The 15,530-nt window shown below is 42.4% G+C and overlaps 1 protein-coding gene across 1 annotated transcript; it reads left to right on the top strand.

The window, feature by feature from the left end:
* The first annotated feature begins 3,420 nt into the window (after positions 1-3,420).
* Positions 3,421-15,524, top strand: capgb (capping protein (actin filament), gelsolin-like b). Its single transcript, XM_005749780.2, has 9 exons — positions 3,421-3,561; positions 10,014-10,207; positions 12,636-12,790; positions 13,209-13,367; positions 13,576-13,725; positions 13,900-13,986; positions 14,075-14,207; positions 15,097-15,188; positions 15,387-15,524. The coding sequence occupies exons 2-9, from the start codon at positions 10,015-10,017 to the stop codon at positions 15,450-15,452; spliced, it is 1,035 nt and encodes a 344-aa protein (XP_005749837.1). The 5' UTR covers positions 3,421-3,561; position 10,014; the 3' UTR covers positions 15,453-15,524.
* The last annotated feature ends 6 nt before the right edge of the window (positions 15,525-15,530 follow it).

Here is a 15,530-nt window from a genome sequence, read left to right as displayed (position 1 = left end):
ACACCTCATCGTTAAATAAACTTAATTTTACTGCATTTAAAACATCAAAACACACATATCCTTGTTTTTGTTCAATCTTATTAAAACTTAAAAACTTTACGTTGAAGTTACATTGTAACTGACTTTCAATCAAGAGAGTGAGTTAGAAAACACTCAGGTGCCGCCCCCTCATAAGAAGTGCACCAAAATTCCATGTCAAAAAGTACAAATGGCACAAACAGCTTACCGCTCCTTCAAAATGGAAGAAGCATAATTATTAATAATAATTGTCACAGCTGTGTTTACCCTGCACTCCCATAGTGGCTGCTGTCGTAAAAAATCAGCCTGCTAATCAATCAAATCAATCTACTCGCGCCTCGTCCTCTTGGGGGCGCTCTCAGCTCGTGGGCTCACCTGCTCACTGAGTTCACCAGTCAGTTTGTAGGAAGTGTAAAGTCCTTCAGTGGACATTAGAGCCGTCTGTTAGTGTGCAAACTGCACAGGTAAAATGTATAAAATGAAAAGGTGAACATGGTGTTGATTTGCAGCTGTGACTGACTGAAGCTTTCATCTCAGGAACCACAGCGAGGCGTAGCAGGTAAAACAGCTATAAGGATGGAGGTGTTTAACAGGTTTGCAAGAAAATCAAAACAAAAAAGAAAATAGTTTAGTTCAGCTAAACACTGATAATCCCACTTTGACTCAGCTAAAATCAAGTCCTTTAAGTCACAAACCACTTCAAGAACCAGTTTGAAGCTCAGATCATCCCTGGTTTGTTGAACATTACTTCACTCCGGCAGCTCTGAAGGCTGGTAATAGCAAGATACAACTGCTGAAGCAGCCAGAGGTCTTTGTGCTGTTCTGGTAGATGTGCCGATCTGCTTCTCCTACATGATTTGGTCCATTGGCTTATATGTTATTGTAATTTTCCACATGTAGCTTTTGCAATGATGAACCAAAGATAACAGACCTGCAAAATGTCAGATGCTAAAGTTTAATCTTAAGGACAGGTTGTTTTTTTTTCCCACAGACATGTAGTGACAAACGCAAGAATCACAATAGAGTAGGCTATAACAGAATAAAGTCTGCACACATATTATACTCTTGAGTGATGTCCTATTCTTAATATATTTCATTTAATATGATGTCAGCCGACCCTTTTCCTTTTATAACAAACCCCCGGCACCCTGGAGCTGTGACGTCACCTCTGAATGGGTTTTAGATAGTTAAGCTAGTGCGTCACGCTCATAGTGTCTTTATATTTCTGTTACTGTACAGACAGTTGGAAACCTCTCAGGATGATGCCAGCTAAGCCAACGCGATTTCAGTTTTGTTAGCTAATAAGTGAAATGCGACCAATAAACAGGAGCAGCTACACTGTATACGAGTTTGTTTGTTTTTTCTCACATTAATATTAGCGTTTATTCTGAAGAGTAAACCTCTTCCACCCAACTTAAGGCCGTTAATCTGTGGGTCGGACAAACAGTTTATTGGGAAATGAAAGTTACACCACCTGATCAACTATGATACGCAACCAAATTTGCGCTTAGTAACTAATTCTGTTTTACCAGTATTAAGGCACATAGATGAGTTTGTCCTGTAAAGAGGCTCGTGCACCTCTCAAATGGTTGAAATCGTGACAGAGAGCATCTTTAGCATAGTTATCAGCAGCTCTAAGATAAGAGAAGGCCTTACTCCAGAGCATGGACACTGCAATCGTCAATTCATGAACTAAACTATATGGAAACTTTGCAAACTTGTCATTTTGACCGGCAAATAAAATCTTTTTCATTTAATTTGAAGCTATAATTGAACTCATGGAAATTTTTGGTTTCCTATTTGCACATTAATTTCTATTTCCTAATATTCTGATTTACTTCATTTTCATGCAACAAAGGTGACACAGGTGGGAAGACTTGAGTAGGGCAGCTGGAGCCTGGAGCAGAAGTTTCCTGCCCACAGGAAGTGGAGATTAAATAATCGTTGACTAATTGAAGAGAAAAAAAAATTAGGCAGATTAGTTCACTATAAAAATAATCGTTAGTTACAGCGCTAGTGTTCTGTTGGGTTGGGGTCAGGACTTTGTGCAGGCCAGTCAGATTCCTCCACACCAAATGTGTCTTTATAGACCTTTCTTTGGTGAACTGGTTTGCAGTCTTGTTGGAACAGGAAAGGGCCATCCCCAAGCTGTTTCCAGAAACTCTTGAAAAACAACCCCACACCATAATCCCCCCTCCAAATAAGTTTGCATTCAGTGCAATGCGGTCAAACAAGTACCGTTCCCCTGGCAACTGCCAAATCCAGACTTGCCTATTGGCTTACCAGACAGAGAAGTGTGATTCATCACTGCAGAGAACACGTCTCCACTGAGTCCAGTGACAGCGTGCTTTACACCACTGCATTGACGCCTTGCATTGCGCCTGGTGGTGTAAGGCTTGGATGCAGCTGCTCAGCCTGTGATTTTATGTGGCCTACCACTTCCTGGCTGAGTTGCTGTTGTTCCCAGTCGCTTCCCCTTTGTTGTAATACCAGCTGACTGTGGAATATTTAGTAGCCAGGAAATTTCACGACTGACTTATTGCACAGGTGGCATCCTGTCACGGTACCATGCTGGAATTCACGAGCTCCTGAAAACGACCAATTCTTTCACCATTCTTTGTAGAAGCAGTGTTCGCGACTAGGTGCTCGATTTTATACACCTGTGGTCATGGAAGCGATTGGAACAACTGAATTAATTCATTTGGATGGGTGAGCGAACACCGTGGACAGCACGGCGTAGCTTGATTGCGTGAGGTTTAAAGTTCTCCTGAATATTTTATGCATTTCGTTTGATTTAATCGATCCTATGAATTGAAATTCCAGCCATCAATCTTTATCTGAATCAATTTTTTCTAAACTTTAAACATTTGCACTTTATCAATAAGTAGACAGCAAATTAAAAAGTCATCCAGACAGCATGCTGTTCACGCCTCTGTCCAGATAAGAGCTCATTTTATCTGTTGGGAGATCCTTTACCTGTGGAAAGGATGAATCACAGGTTTCCCACTATGTGCATGTAACGCTGTGCAAGCGGGTGGGTGGGTGGCATTCCTTGTGATGAACTGATTAGCTACACAGATGGGCGCGTCCGACTGGGAGAATCCGAGTTTGACTAATTACAGGAAAACTGTTAACTTCTGTGAGTCACACAGAGGCCGACTGAACTCATATTGTTAAAATGAAGAAGGTTTCATTAAACAACAAGAAAAAAAACTACTATTTTTTTATTTTTTCATTTATTTTTTTACACCAAATTTTCACATTTCTGACACAAGACACAAACTATTATGGATTGAAACCACTTTCAACAGCTGGCTGGTGGATTTGTGAAGCAGCAGTTCTGCCTTCCCTCTGAGTCTTGACTAAATGTAGATTTTGTGGGTTTTTTGAGTCAGAGGGCTGGGCTTAGCTTGCCACAGACTGAGGCAGGAAATATCTCGCCTAACTGTGTGTGTTTAAGGTCGTGCTGCTTCTTGCATTGCTGCTCTTCTCTCCACTCCCTGCTCAGACGTGTCTTGTGCCACCGCCAGCTCTCTTCCCAAGGTAAGCCTTATCACGGATTTGTTTTTTTGCTTCCCTCTACAGTTCTTCACTCTGATTTCTTCTTTCTGTTCCCACTTTTCCTTTTCCCTGTACTTTCCCCCTGTCTGCTCAGCACATTCCTGCTCCTGGACAATGAGTCTTCAGTTTCACGTCAGTGGGACTCGCCTCTGTCCATCATTTCATTCAAAGTTTGCCCTTTTTCACTGCAACGCTCTTACAGTTAGCAGCGAGGGAAGCCCCGTGTTTTTCATTTCCTTTCCTTTTACAGCTTTCTAACAATTTCCTTGAGGTTAGGGTGTGGCACTGAAGTAACTTCCAATCTGTGTCATTACTTTAGACAAGGAAGTAAACTACCCTTGGCTTTAAACCAATGCTGTCACATTGAATTAAAATGACACTGTTTCCTTTCTAACCCCTATTTGTTTTTCAGTCCACTCAGTATCTCCATCACTCTGTCTTGATTTCACTCTCATAAACGTAGAGCCCACTGAACCGTACACACATCCTGTTCACCAGTCGCCAACTAACAGATTGCTCTCAGGTCTCTCCACGCCTGATGCTCTGTGCACCTGCATGTTGTACGCTCTCATATTTCATTGTGTGCCCAACAGCGCATGAATGGCTGCAGCAGCCTATCTTTGACCTTGTGTATCCATCTAAGCCCTCCCTGTCGGCTCTCCTCTCCATCTAACCAGGCGCCACTTGATGCTTCAGTGGACAAGGCCAAGAGGGCATCTTTGCGTTTTTACCATTTTAACCCCTTGAGCGACCTCGTTTTCTGCTCCGCAACTCGTCTTTAGTTCGTTTTGCTTTGTTTCTCCGCAAAAGATTGGTCTGGATTTTAGAGATTACAGTGCTCAGTTATTATGCTCCGTATTAAATAGACCAGAGGAGAAACTACTGATTTTAAAATACCCCTCATTGTTTTAAAGGCACGTGAAAGATGATTTTGAATGAAACCAATACCCAAATTTGAAAAATAATAGAAACCTAAAATGAAGTAAGAAAGAAATAAAAAGAGAAATAAAAACAGGCCTGTCGGTATTTATACGTTTCATGGAAACTGCAGTAAACAAAAAAGAAGCAGATTTCGGTTTTTGGAAGTTTGATGCCAGGCTTGTAATTTAAAAATGAGCTTAGCTTCAGAGCTAGTTTTGAAAAGTAAAATTGTAGTTCTGAGGTTACTCTCTCTATATTACTATTTACATTGTCATTGAAAAACAATTAAGCCTAATGCTGTAACTAAAAAGATGCCCCTTTCAAGACCTCCTCCTGGGACGCTGTTCTTTAAGTTTCATCAGGCTGCTAATGCATGACCCACCTCGTGCAGACTGTTTCATGAAGTCGACTTACTTTTGTGCAAATACTTATTTATATTTTTTAACTTCATTACATTTGGCTTCATTGTTACGAAGTATTTTGGGTGGTTGCAGCTGGGCCACTGCAGCATCTTGATCATTTTCCTTTTCAGCTGTTCTGTTGCAGATGTACTGCTGTGCTTGGATCATTCCCCTCTTGCATGAACCAGATTAGCTTTAGCTGTCAGACAGATGGCCTCACGTCTGACTTTAGCATACTTTGGTATACGGAGGACTTGATGGTCCACGTTCCCCTGGCAGCCTGTCCACACAAGCCATACTTGTTCAGTGTTTTTCTACCGGCATGAACTCTAACATTTACCATCCTAACTGAGACCTGTAGAGTCTGACATGTAGCTTTTGGGCCTTATCTTGGGGTAGAATTGCTGTGACGTACGCTCCTGAGCAGATTATGGCATTGTGTTAAGACACCTGAATGCTTCAGATCTCCAAACTGCTCACACTTATCAGCAACTGGCTGCTACTTACCCTCTGATCCTCAGAGGCTGGATACAGAAATGCTTTGCTTAGACCAGGCCTTCGCTCCTGTTTTAAAGAGGACAAATGGGGACAAGGGAAAGAGATGCGATAGAGGAGGGGGAAACAGTGGAAAGACGAAGAAGCCAGCAGCTCACTCTCACTGTAATTATCAGCTTGGTGTTTAGCTTTAGCCAGGAAACCAGGAACCCGACTCTCCCCACCTCCACACACACACAGCGTCCTATCTTCGGGCCTCAGGTAGGCTTTCATCACTCCGGCTTCAGTTACCTCCCACATATAAGCTAACAAGGCCAGGTGAGCTCAAGCACTCCTCCTCGTCAGACCCCTCGATATCTTACAACCTCAAACACACAACACACACTCCAGTGGACACGCAGAATGGACCTGGAGTCAGACAGCATGCCGGAGGTACCAGAGGAGATCATACAGTTAAGTGGACCGGTGCTTTTATTTGTGCCTCCTTACTTACTCTTCGAGCGGCTGTCCAAGCACTGTAACCTTAACCCAGTGGCCTCTGCATGTGCCGCCTTTCTCTGTTTCCCTGCACCCCCTCTACACTACTCAGTATATATGTTCAAATGCTCACTTCACTGCGCTGTTTGCTCGATTGACAGTTTACAAAAACAATGCTGAGTTTTAAAAGCATGTTGACATCCTGTTAGTCTGACCACAGTGCCGATAGTCAGCACTGATAGATGCGCTGTTTTCTGCTGCCGAATGAGTTTTTTTAAGACACATAACGCAGTAGCGCTGGGAGCAGCTTCTTACATGTTGGATCATCACTTGACTCTAATCCCTATAATTAAGCTAATTGCTTGTTTCCAGCCTCCCTTTATCTTCCCGTTGCCTCTGTAGCAGCACAGTTAAAACAAAAACTTCTCACTTATATGATGATAGAGCTAAAAGAAAGCGTTAAAGTGTAAGTGCTCCACCCGTGCTTCATTTTATAAACAGATGTTTATCTAAATGCCCGTTGGGGCTCACCCTGAATGTGTTATGACACCCATAAGTTTGCCACCTTTTTTAAATTAGTTTTATCGCAAGAAAAAAAAACAACCCCAGAGCTTCTTGACGTTGTGAAACATTTTTATGATAAGGTTGATGATGAATATGAGAAACTGCAGATATACATCAGCATGCATCAATATGATAAAGATTATATAAAAGCTGGGAAGTCTTTCTTCTCGCTCGTCATCGACACTAAAGTTAATATTTATCAGTATTTATCTTTGACATCTTGAAAGTTCATTTTTGGCCATTTAAACCAGTTGTCTCATCATCAGCTACTGTTTAGCCACTTCCTGTTTATTTTGAGGTCTCTGTTCTGTTTCCCACCCTTTGGTACCACACCTGTGGTCAGTTAGGAATTCAGTCTGCTTAGTATACACCAGTCAGGCATAACCTTATGAACACCTACCTAATATTGTGTTGGTCTCCTTTTGGTGCCAAAACAGCTTTGATCATGGACTCCACTCGACCTCTGAAGTGTGCTGTGGTTTCTGGCATCAAGATGTTAGCAACAGATGCTTTAAATTCTGTAAGATGCAAGGTGGGGCCGTCATTGATCAGGTTTGTTTGTCCAGCACGTCCCGCAGATGCTCGACTGGATTGAGATCTGAGGAATTTGGAGGACAAGTCGACACCTCAAGCTCGTTGTGCTCCTCAAACCATTCCTGAACCATTTCCGCTTTGTGGCATTATCCTGCTATTTAGAAAGGAGGAAAGGGAGGGGCAGAAGGTCTAGTCATTTTCACATACTTCAGTGACGTATGGGAAAATCCCCTATATGTCCAGGGCGCTTTCTTTCATTGCTCTCTGGTCCCATTCTGATGCTCACATGCTCTTTGTTGTCGCTTTCGGTGGTGGACAGGGGTCAGCATGGGTATCCTAACTAGTCTGCAGCTATGCAGCTATGCAGCTATGCAGCGCCCTACACAACAAACAGTTATCCTCTGTGCACTCTCACATCTTTCTATTCAAACCGGAATTATATTTTTAAACTACAGCAGCTCATCTGTTTGAAATCACCCTGTTACTGGTTCACCATTGTTCCTTTCTTGGATCACTTTTAATAGATACTGACTGCAGAATGAGAACATGCTACAAGATCTGCAGTTTGGAGATGCTCTGACCCAGTCGTCAAGCATCACAGTTTGGCCTTAATCAAACTTGTTGAAATCTTTACACTTGCCCGTTTTTCCTGCTTCTAACACATCTTTGTGGATAAAATGTTCACTTGCTTGATACATCACGCCCACTAACAGGTGCTATGCTGAAGAGGTAATCAATGTTGTCCGTTCACCTGTCAGTGGTCATGATGTTAAGCCTGATCAGCTTTGCACTCGTCAGTTGTCAGGCTGATTCTGTTTATCACCGTTATCAAATATTCCTGACACGATCTCGCGTTTTCTAGTTTTAGCTCATGAGCTCGTGCCATGGCATTGTCATCCATTCATTCCCAATTCACAAGAATCTCTGCTTTTCCTGCGCTGTTGGTCTCATTTTAGTGAAACTTACAGTGATCACATAAGTTTATCCAAATTATACTCAAAGTCACTGTCATTTTACAGCGCCTTTTATATATGTTTTCACAGTATTACCTTCATGCATACTATTTACAGTTTCAGCATTTCAGCCATTCAGCAAAGTCAGTGACACAAGAATCTCAAGGTTCACAGAGTTTGTACAAAATTGTAAAATTGGAGTCGAGTGGTCCTATTGGTTAACTTCCTCGTTATATGGGTGTGGCCTTCATATCACAAGCTAACTGCAGTAATACAATCAATGCAACAGTGCTGCTGCATGCTCATAATTGTATGCTTTTTATATCAATGGTTACTACTACTACTACTTTCACAATACTCTGACCCAAAGTCCTTTCATTTGGTGGTGAATGAGATTAATTTGTCCAGATTATCACTGTTTCCAAGCCACCCTAACTTCTCAATAGATTCTAACTCTCACTAGTTTGTGTTGCACAGCCAATGACGAAACTTTGTGTATTTCACAAATTAACTGTGGTCATCACTCCAACAAAGTCAACTTCAGCATGGTCTGTCTTCATCCAGAAGATCTTGCTGAAAACTGTAGAGCAAGGAAGCTGGCCATCACTTAAGTTACAGTTTCTGTTTTTCTGTTTAAACAACATAATTCTTGTTGCGTGGAAAGTTCACTAACCTAAAGAAATGGCCACCATCCCAGAGCTTTCAAAATATATCTTGGTCTTTTTCAGTAGATAAAGATTGCTGACTTAATCACCCTTACCTTACAAAACAGCAACCCTTCACTCGCATGATCCAATGAGTCGCCGCCCCGGCCAAGGACAACTCGGATGTGCTTGAAAGCTCCCAAAAAAAGACACTTCAAGCCTTTCCAGTGTGATCTATTGCCTTTTTATTTCTTTGTAACAAAATAAAACTTAAATACTTGTCCTATTAACCAATATATACATAATAGTTTGGTTAATAGGGCAAGTATGTAGTAGTATGTTGGCAATAAACTAGGGACCTGTCCAGGGTGTTCCCCGCTCGCCACTCTATGGCATTTCAAATAGGCTCCAGCACCCTCACCACTGTGACCTGGATAACACTGAACAAGCATATAAAAACCGACTGATGGTCAGAAATGAACAGTACACATATCATGAAGGGGACAAACACCATCTTTATCTCAATTTTCCACTTGTCCAATTCTGGGTCGTGTGTTGCTGAAGCCCTAATAAGTACAAGCAATAAAAAATATGATTGCAAGTTTCCACAATCTAGATGCAATGTAAAAATACAGTCAGGCACAGTGAGAGATAATGACATGAAAGGTGGTGACGTTGGTGATCTGATCCCCCTACAAAGCTAACTGTCTGCTCTCGTGCAAAGAGACAAACCAGAAAAACCAACCAAAGACAGGAAGACGTGGGCGTATGGTTGGATGACGCACTTGTTTGTGTACTACAAAAGAAAACACAAATTTTTCGTTGCTAATGAAAAACAAGAGGGGCACGATTACTCGAGTCCACCCTGGCCTCATTCCTACCTGCGACACCAACTGTTTTTGTGCAGTGGCGCTACGGCTGCGTTGGTGTCGTGTTGCATAAAAGTCATGTAATGTAGCTTGTGGTCCTTAGGCAGCAACACAACCCACACTTTGTGTCTACTTGAGGTATAATTACACTCATCACAGTGTCTCCAGCCTCTGTTCTGTTGCCTTAGAACGATTGCGGTAAGAGCGAATCAAACAACCTCCAGCTACATTCAGAAGTGTACCTTCTCCTTGAGTGTGGAGAGGAGTGTCAGTTTAGTGAGAATTTAGGCAGCTTTCAGGAGTAGACAAGAAAGGTCACGTAAATCCGCTCCGTTTAGACACACTGTGGCTTCAACTTCCTCTTTTACTTCTACTTACTCCAGCCAAATCCGTGCACGCGCTCCCATGTAGAACAAGTTACACAACACTGTTTTGCCACTTCCTGTTTCTTCTTCCTTCTTTAAGGGACATGATGTGTGACTCAGATGTCCTCCATGGATAAGCTTCCCATGTGCTCCCTACTCTTTATTTGTTTTTTTTCTAACACCTTTTTACTTTGTTCTTTTCTCCATGTAGTATGCTCCCCTTGAAGCCAGTGCCAGGTCAGTTCAGCCCAGAGGTCCGGCAGCAGGGCCTGTGGGTATGGAGAGTAGAAAAGATGAAGGCGGTGCCACTAGATTCCTCTGAGGTGGGAGCTTTCTTCAATGGAGACTCCTATTTGGTGCTGGATAACCGCGGGGAGGAGGGAGCTGACCTCCACATGTGGATAGGTAAGAGACTGAAGACGCATCTGGCTTATGCAACATGCTACCCGATGCAAATCAAACACAAACTAGTCTTGACTTTACTTGGAGAAAAACAATGGAAGAGTATCTGATTTCATTTTACTCCACCCAGTAAAAGAGCTAAGCATTGTCTGGCGCTCGCTACACACATAACCCTGGCTGAAAGGCTAGTAGCCACCCCGCTGATGGTGATGACACACGAGACACTCTGCTGCCCTGATGCATCATTGTGTGTCGAGAGAAGCTGGATGAAGAGGGATGATGAGGGAATGAGTCCAGAGGGAAGCATTAAAAATACAGGAGCACTGTTATAGTACTCAAATGTGGCTGTTGTTTCCAGCATGTATCCGGTGCTTTGGTAACACTAAGCTGATTGTCACAACTTGGAGAGCCCTCTCTTCGCTCTAACATGCACCTCTGTTAATCCTCCCTCCTCCTCTTCTTGATGGACCGGCGGTGTCTTTGTATGTCCACTGTTTGTTTAGTTCAGCTTTTTTTAATCAGTCGTACCAGCGCCTGATTAGAGAGTATAACCTTTTTGGGTTTTTTTATAATAGGTACAATTTACAGATTTCCACTAAATATGTTGGATACAGGTAAATAATAAAGCTGCTATTTGAAAAGAGGATATCGATGCGAAGCAGTGTGTGAAACGCTAAGCAAACCTTTAGTGCTTCCACATAAACAAAGAGGGTAAGTAGCAGCCAGGTGCTGATAATCAAATGCACTTGATTAACTGATCCGACCTGGCACTCAGGTCTGTGTTAACATGATGCCAAAGAGAAAAGATGTCAGAAGTGGTCTTGGAGAAGCAACTGTTGTTGCCCATCAAGGAAGAGTTATAAAGGCATTCCAGTCTACAGTGAGAAAGATTATTTAGATTCAACTGGAAACAAGTTCAGAGAAATTACAAGCAAGATCATCACAAACACCTCATACCAACTGTGAAGCTCAGTGGTTGAGGGGTGATGATTTGGGTTTGTTTTGCAGCCACAGGAACTGGGCAACGTGCAGTCATTGTGTCACACATGAACTCCTCTGTGTACTAAAGTATTCTAGAGTCAAACTTAAGGCCGTCTGTCTGACAGCTAAAGCACGACTGAAACTGGGTCATGCAACGGGACAATGATGCCAAGCACAGCAGCAAACCTACAGCAAAATGGTTGGAAAAGAAAAGAATTAAGGTGTTGCAAGGCAAACCTCAACCTTATTTTAATGCTTTTGAGCGCCCTCAATGAAATGAAGCAATGCTGCAAATAAGAATGGAAACAATGTGAGGCACTGATAGTCATACAGAAACCATTACTTCAAGTTACTGTTGCTAAAGGTGGGTCGACAAACTACCCAATCTTTGGGTGGATTAAGTTTTTCACACACTGCTTCTACACTTTGGCTCAGTTTTTGTTAAATAAATAATGACACAGTCTAATGAGTAATGTGTTGTTGCTCATCTGAAGTTGTATTGACATTATTTGAAGACCTGGTAAGAAACTCGTGGTTTTTTTTTCTTCTTCTTTTTTATTATGTCCTGTATGTTAAAGTGTAATTCTGCAGAAGAAGAGGCAGACTGTGGCTTTCTTGAAAACTCCTCGTGCTTATTTGTCACAGGAAACCAGAGACAACAAAATAAATTCACTCTGCTCCAGCTATTTTTGGAAGAACCGTTTTAGATTATAGATTTATTTCCTTTAATTGAAGCTGTTTGGCCAGCCCACAGTTGTTCCTGACCCCTGTTTAAGTATTAATACTTAGTTTTACTGGTGAAGTTAAAATTAGCTTTAGTCTAGAGTAGGAGTAAAGGTTTAGGAGCAATCAGTCTTATGTAAGCAGTACAAGAAATAAGACAATGTGCAGAGAAGCAAGAAAGCAAATATGCAGTGTGTAATATTTAGATATGTTAAGAAGCCTGATTGGCCTGGTGGTACAAACTGTCTGTAAGTCTGGTAGCACATGTAGCAGTACTCATATGTTATTTGCAGAGCTAACAGTGCTTTGTGGCCGTAGGGCTAGATGATGCACTAGAGGTCCACAGATAACCTGAATGTCCAGGAAAATGTGTGGCACCACTCTCTGTAGGCTAATTTCTGCACCGTCTCCTAGCTTTAGTATAATGAGAGGTCAGCTTCAACTCTGACATCACAAAATACAGAAGTAAATACGTTTTGAATTTGTAGGAGTTCAAATTATAATCAGAAAGTGACTCAAGTAGTCGAAGCAGCTCCTACTGGATGCACTGAGGCGGCTTTATCATCACAAACTTCACCTCAGCTGGTCGAACGTATTAATATCTTACTGAATGCTTTGGGAAATCTGCCATAAAGTTCTCACATCCCCAATCCTTTATAAATAAACTGAGTTTTTGTACAGGAAGAACATGCTTTTCAGTGACCTGTGCTCCACCCCCTTGTTCCAGGTGAAAAATCGTCTCGAGATGAGCAGGTAGCTTGTGCCATGCTGGCCACCCAGCTGGATAATTTTCTGGGTGGAGACCCCATTCAGCACAGGCACGTTCAGGGCTTCGAGTCTCCGGAGTTCATGGAGCTCTTCCCCCGAGGGGTCAGCTACAAGGTGAGCAGGTGGTGCTGGAAACAGCGACGTGTTCGGATGCCTAAAACTGAAAATGCCAGTAACTTTATTACCACAGCATACCTGTGCTGCACTGAACTGTGCACTGCCTTAGAACAAGCAACAGCAAGCTTTAAAATACAATATTCTGTACCGTATGACTTTTTAATTTTATTATTTTATTTTTAGGAGATTGAGGTGGTCAGGTCTGTGTAGATTTGGCCACCTCAGGTACATCCTTGGTTACATAAATAACAGATTTGATCATTTTAGAGCTTCTTGTGACTTCTTTACAGGTAGCAATCTGAGCTTGTTAAAATGAATCAAATCGCTCGTCCAAAAAGTCAACTGTCGTAAAACGTTAAAAAAATAAACTACCATGAAAGTTCAGTCCAAGTGATGATTCTGCTTCTCCTCACAGGAGGGTGGTGTGGAGTCAGGTTTCAGGAGAGCTCAGGGCTCTGGCACCGTGCAGAGGTTGTACCAGATCAAAGGAAAGCGCAACATCCGTGCCAAAGAGGTGGAGCTGTCCTGGAAGAGCTTCAACAAGGGAGACTGCTTCATCCTCGATCTCGGAACGGTGAGATAATCTATTAAAAGGAGGACATGCCGGGGAGGGGTGCAGCCAAACGCCACCGAATCATTTGCTCTTCTAAAATGTGTCACAGCTATACACTAACGCGCTACACAATAACCAGTTTGTTTCGCTTTTTTACTGCAACCTGCAAATAAAATAAAGTGCCACTTTTACCACGTTGTGCTGATCTAATGTTGATAATTGTACCCAGACGATTGTGTCCTGGACCGGCTCGCAAGCCAACATCTTCGAGAAGCAAAAGGTGCGCGAGATCGCCACGCTGATCCGCGACATAGACCGACACGGTAAAGCCCGCATTGTGGATGCAAACGAGGGGGAAGAGCCGGAGGAAATGATCAGAGTAAATAAGTTTTCCTGATTTGTCATCCGATTGTTTTATTCAGGAAGGATGTTTTTTTGTTTTTTTTCCATTTCCAAGTCAATAATTACATAAAAATCTATTTGTTTTGGTTTGGTTTTTGGGTTGTTGTTTTTTTTAAAAGTCCTCATAAGATGTTTTTGTGCTGCTGTGCAGGTCCTAGGACAGACTCCGACTTTGCCAGAGAGCACGCCAGAAGAGGACAGCAAAGCAGACGCCTCCAACATAGCCTCCCTCTACAAGGTAAGCTCTATATGCAGAACTATATACACAACGTTGACGTTTTAAAACCACCTTTTCCATCACTGTTCACTGTATGCTCACTCATCAGGTGTCTGATGCCACCGGTTCCATGACAACAACTAAAGTGTCCGATAAGAGCCCGTTTCTCCAGGAGCTGCTGATTCGTGACGACTGCTTCATCCTGGACAACGGCTCCAACGGAAAGATCTTCGTCTGGAAAGGTGAGGAGCTGCTACTCAAACTCGAAGCGGCAAACTCGCCACCTCCTCAAATTTGATATCTGATGAAATGAAATTGTAATGAACGCAGTCAGAAATAATGATTGGCAGTTTCACCAGGAGGTGAGTCTGAGGACCTGCTTACATGTGATCGGAGTAAGGGTTTCTTAAAGAGCTACAGCGGGGTTTCCACAGCTTCACACTGTCATCTCTGAACTGATCAGACAACACACCAAACGCAAATAAACATCATAGAAACATGCACTCGCCCAACATCTCATCAGGTGCACCTAATCGGTGAATCGCATGACAGCAACTCAGTGCATTTAGGGGTGTAAAGATGATCAAAGCTACTTGCTAAAGTTCAAAGTGAGCAGAAGAGCATCTCTGAACACGCAGCAAATGGCAAAAAAACTCATTAAAAAACTGAAGCCCCAAATTTCTGCCACAACTATAGTGAGAGCAGCTTCAAGGTTGATTTTAAAAAACTGTCAGAGCGATAAAGTAGCTATTAAGGTCACCAAGTTGGCTGATGCATGTGAAAATCAGACTGTATTAACTGACCTCTTTCACATTAACTATTATAGCTCATAAAATAATAAATGCAATCAAAACCTTATTAAAGTCATTAAACACCCGTGTTTCTGTACGATTTTACTTTAGAAAAGGGCTGCTGTGGTGTAAAAGCACTACGAGCTGTTTGCTGCTTCGTATCTGGGTCAGTATTTTTTGTAAATGTGCTCAGGGACCTTTTGTTCAACAATTTGTTCATCGTGGTAGCTTGTAGCGGGGACACCACGCCTGATATCGAAAGTTACCCTGAAAGTTACTCTGTGTGCGAAAAAGCTCTCAAACAGAGCTGCTAATTCACATTAGCTCGTTTAATCATCAGGTAACGGAGCCAACGATGAGGAGAAGGACATGGCCCTGCAGATGGCGGACAAATTCATCGAACAAATGAATTACCCTCACATGAAAACACAGGTACGGCTGCTAAAAGCTGCTCATGTTAAACACCGCAAACCAGTCAAGCGTCTTTCTTTACTGTAGACAGGAAAGCTCGTACAACCTCTTTGTTTCTATTTTTACAGCCACAGATCTGACGTGCGAGTTTATGATGTCAACTGTAAGGTCTTTTATATAAGCAGTAAGCAGTAAAGTTTTATGTGCGTTGCACTACAGGTGGAAATCCTGCCACAGGGAAAGGAGACCATCATCTTCAAGCAGTTCTTCAAAAACTGGAACTGAGCCTTTCGCTGGGAATCCTGCACATGGAGACGAGGCTGCGCATCTTGAGAGAGCACCTGTTACAAAATGCATCGTTTT

Source organism: Pundamilia nyererei, unplaced genomic scaffold, assembly GCF_000239375.1.
Source record: "Pundamilia nyererei isolate P.nyererei 1_Seehausen unplaced genomic scaffold, PunNye1.0 scaffold00254, whole genome shotgun sequence".
Lineage (NCBI taxonomy): Eukaryota > Metazoa > Chordata > Actinopteri > Cichliformes > Cichlidae > Pundamilia > Pundamilia nyererei.
This window is presented reverse-complemented; position numbering and strand designations above follow the sequence as displayed.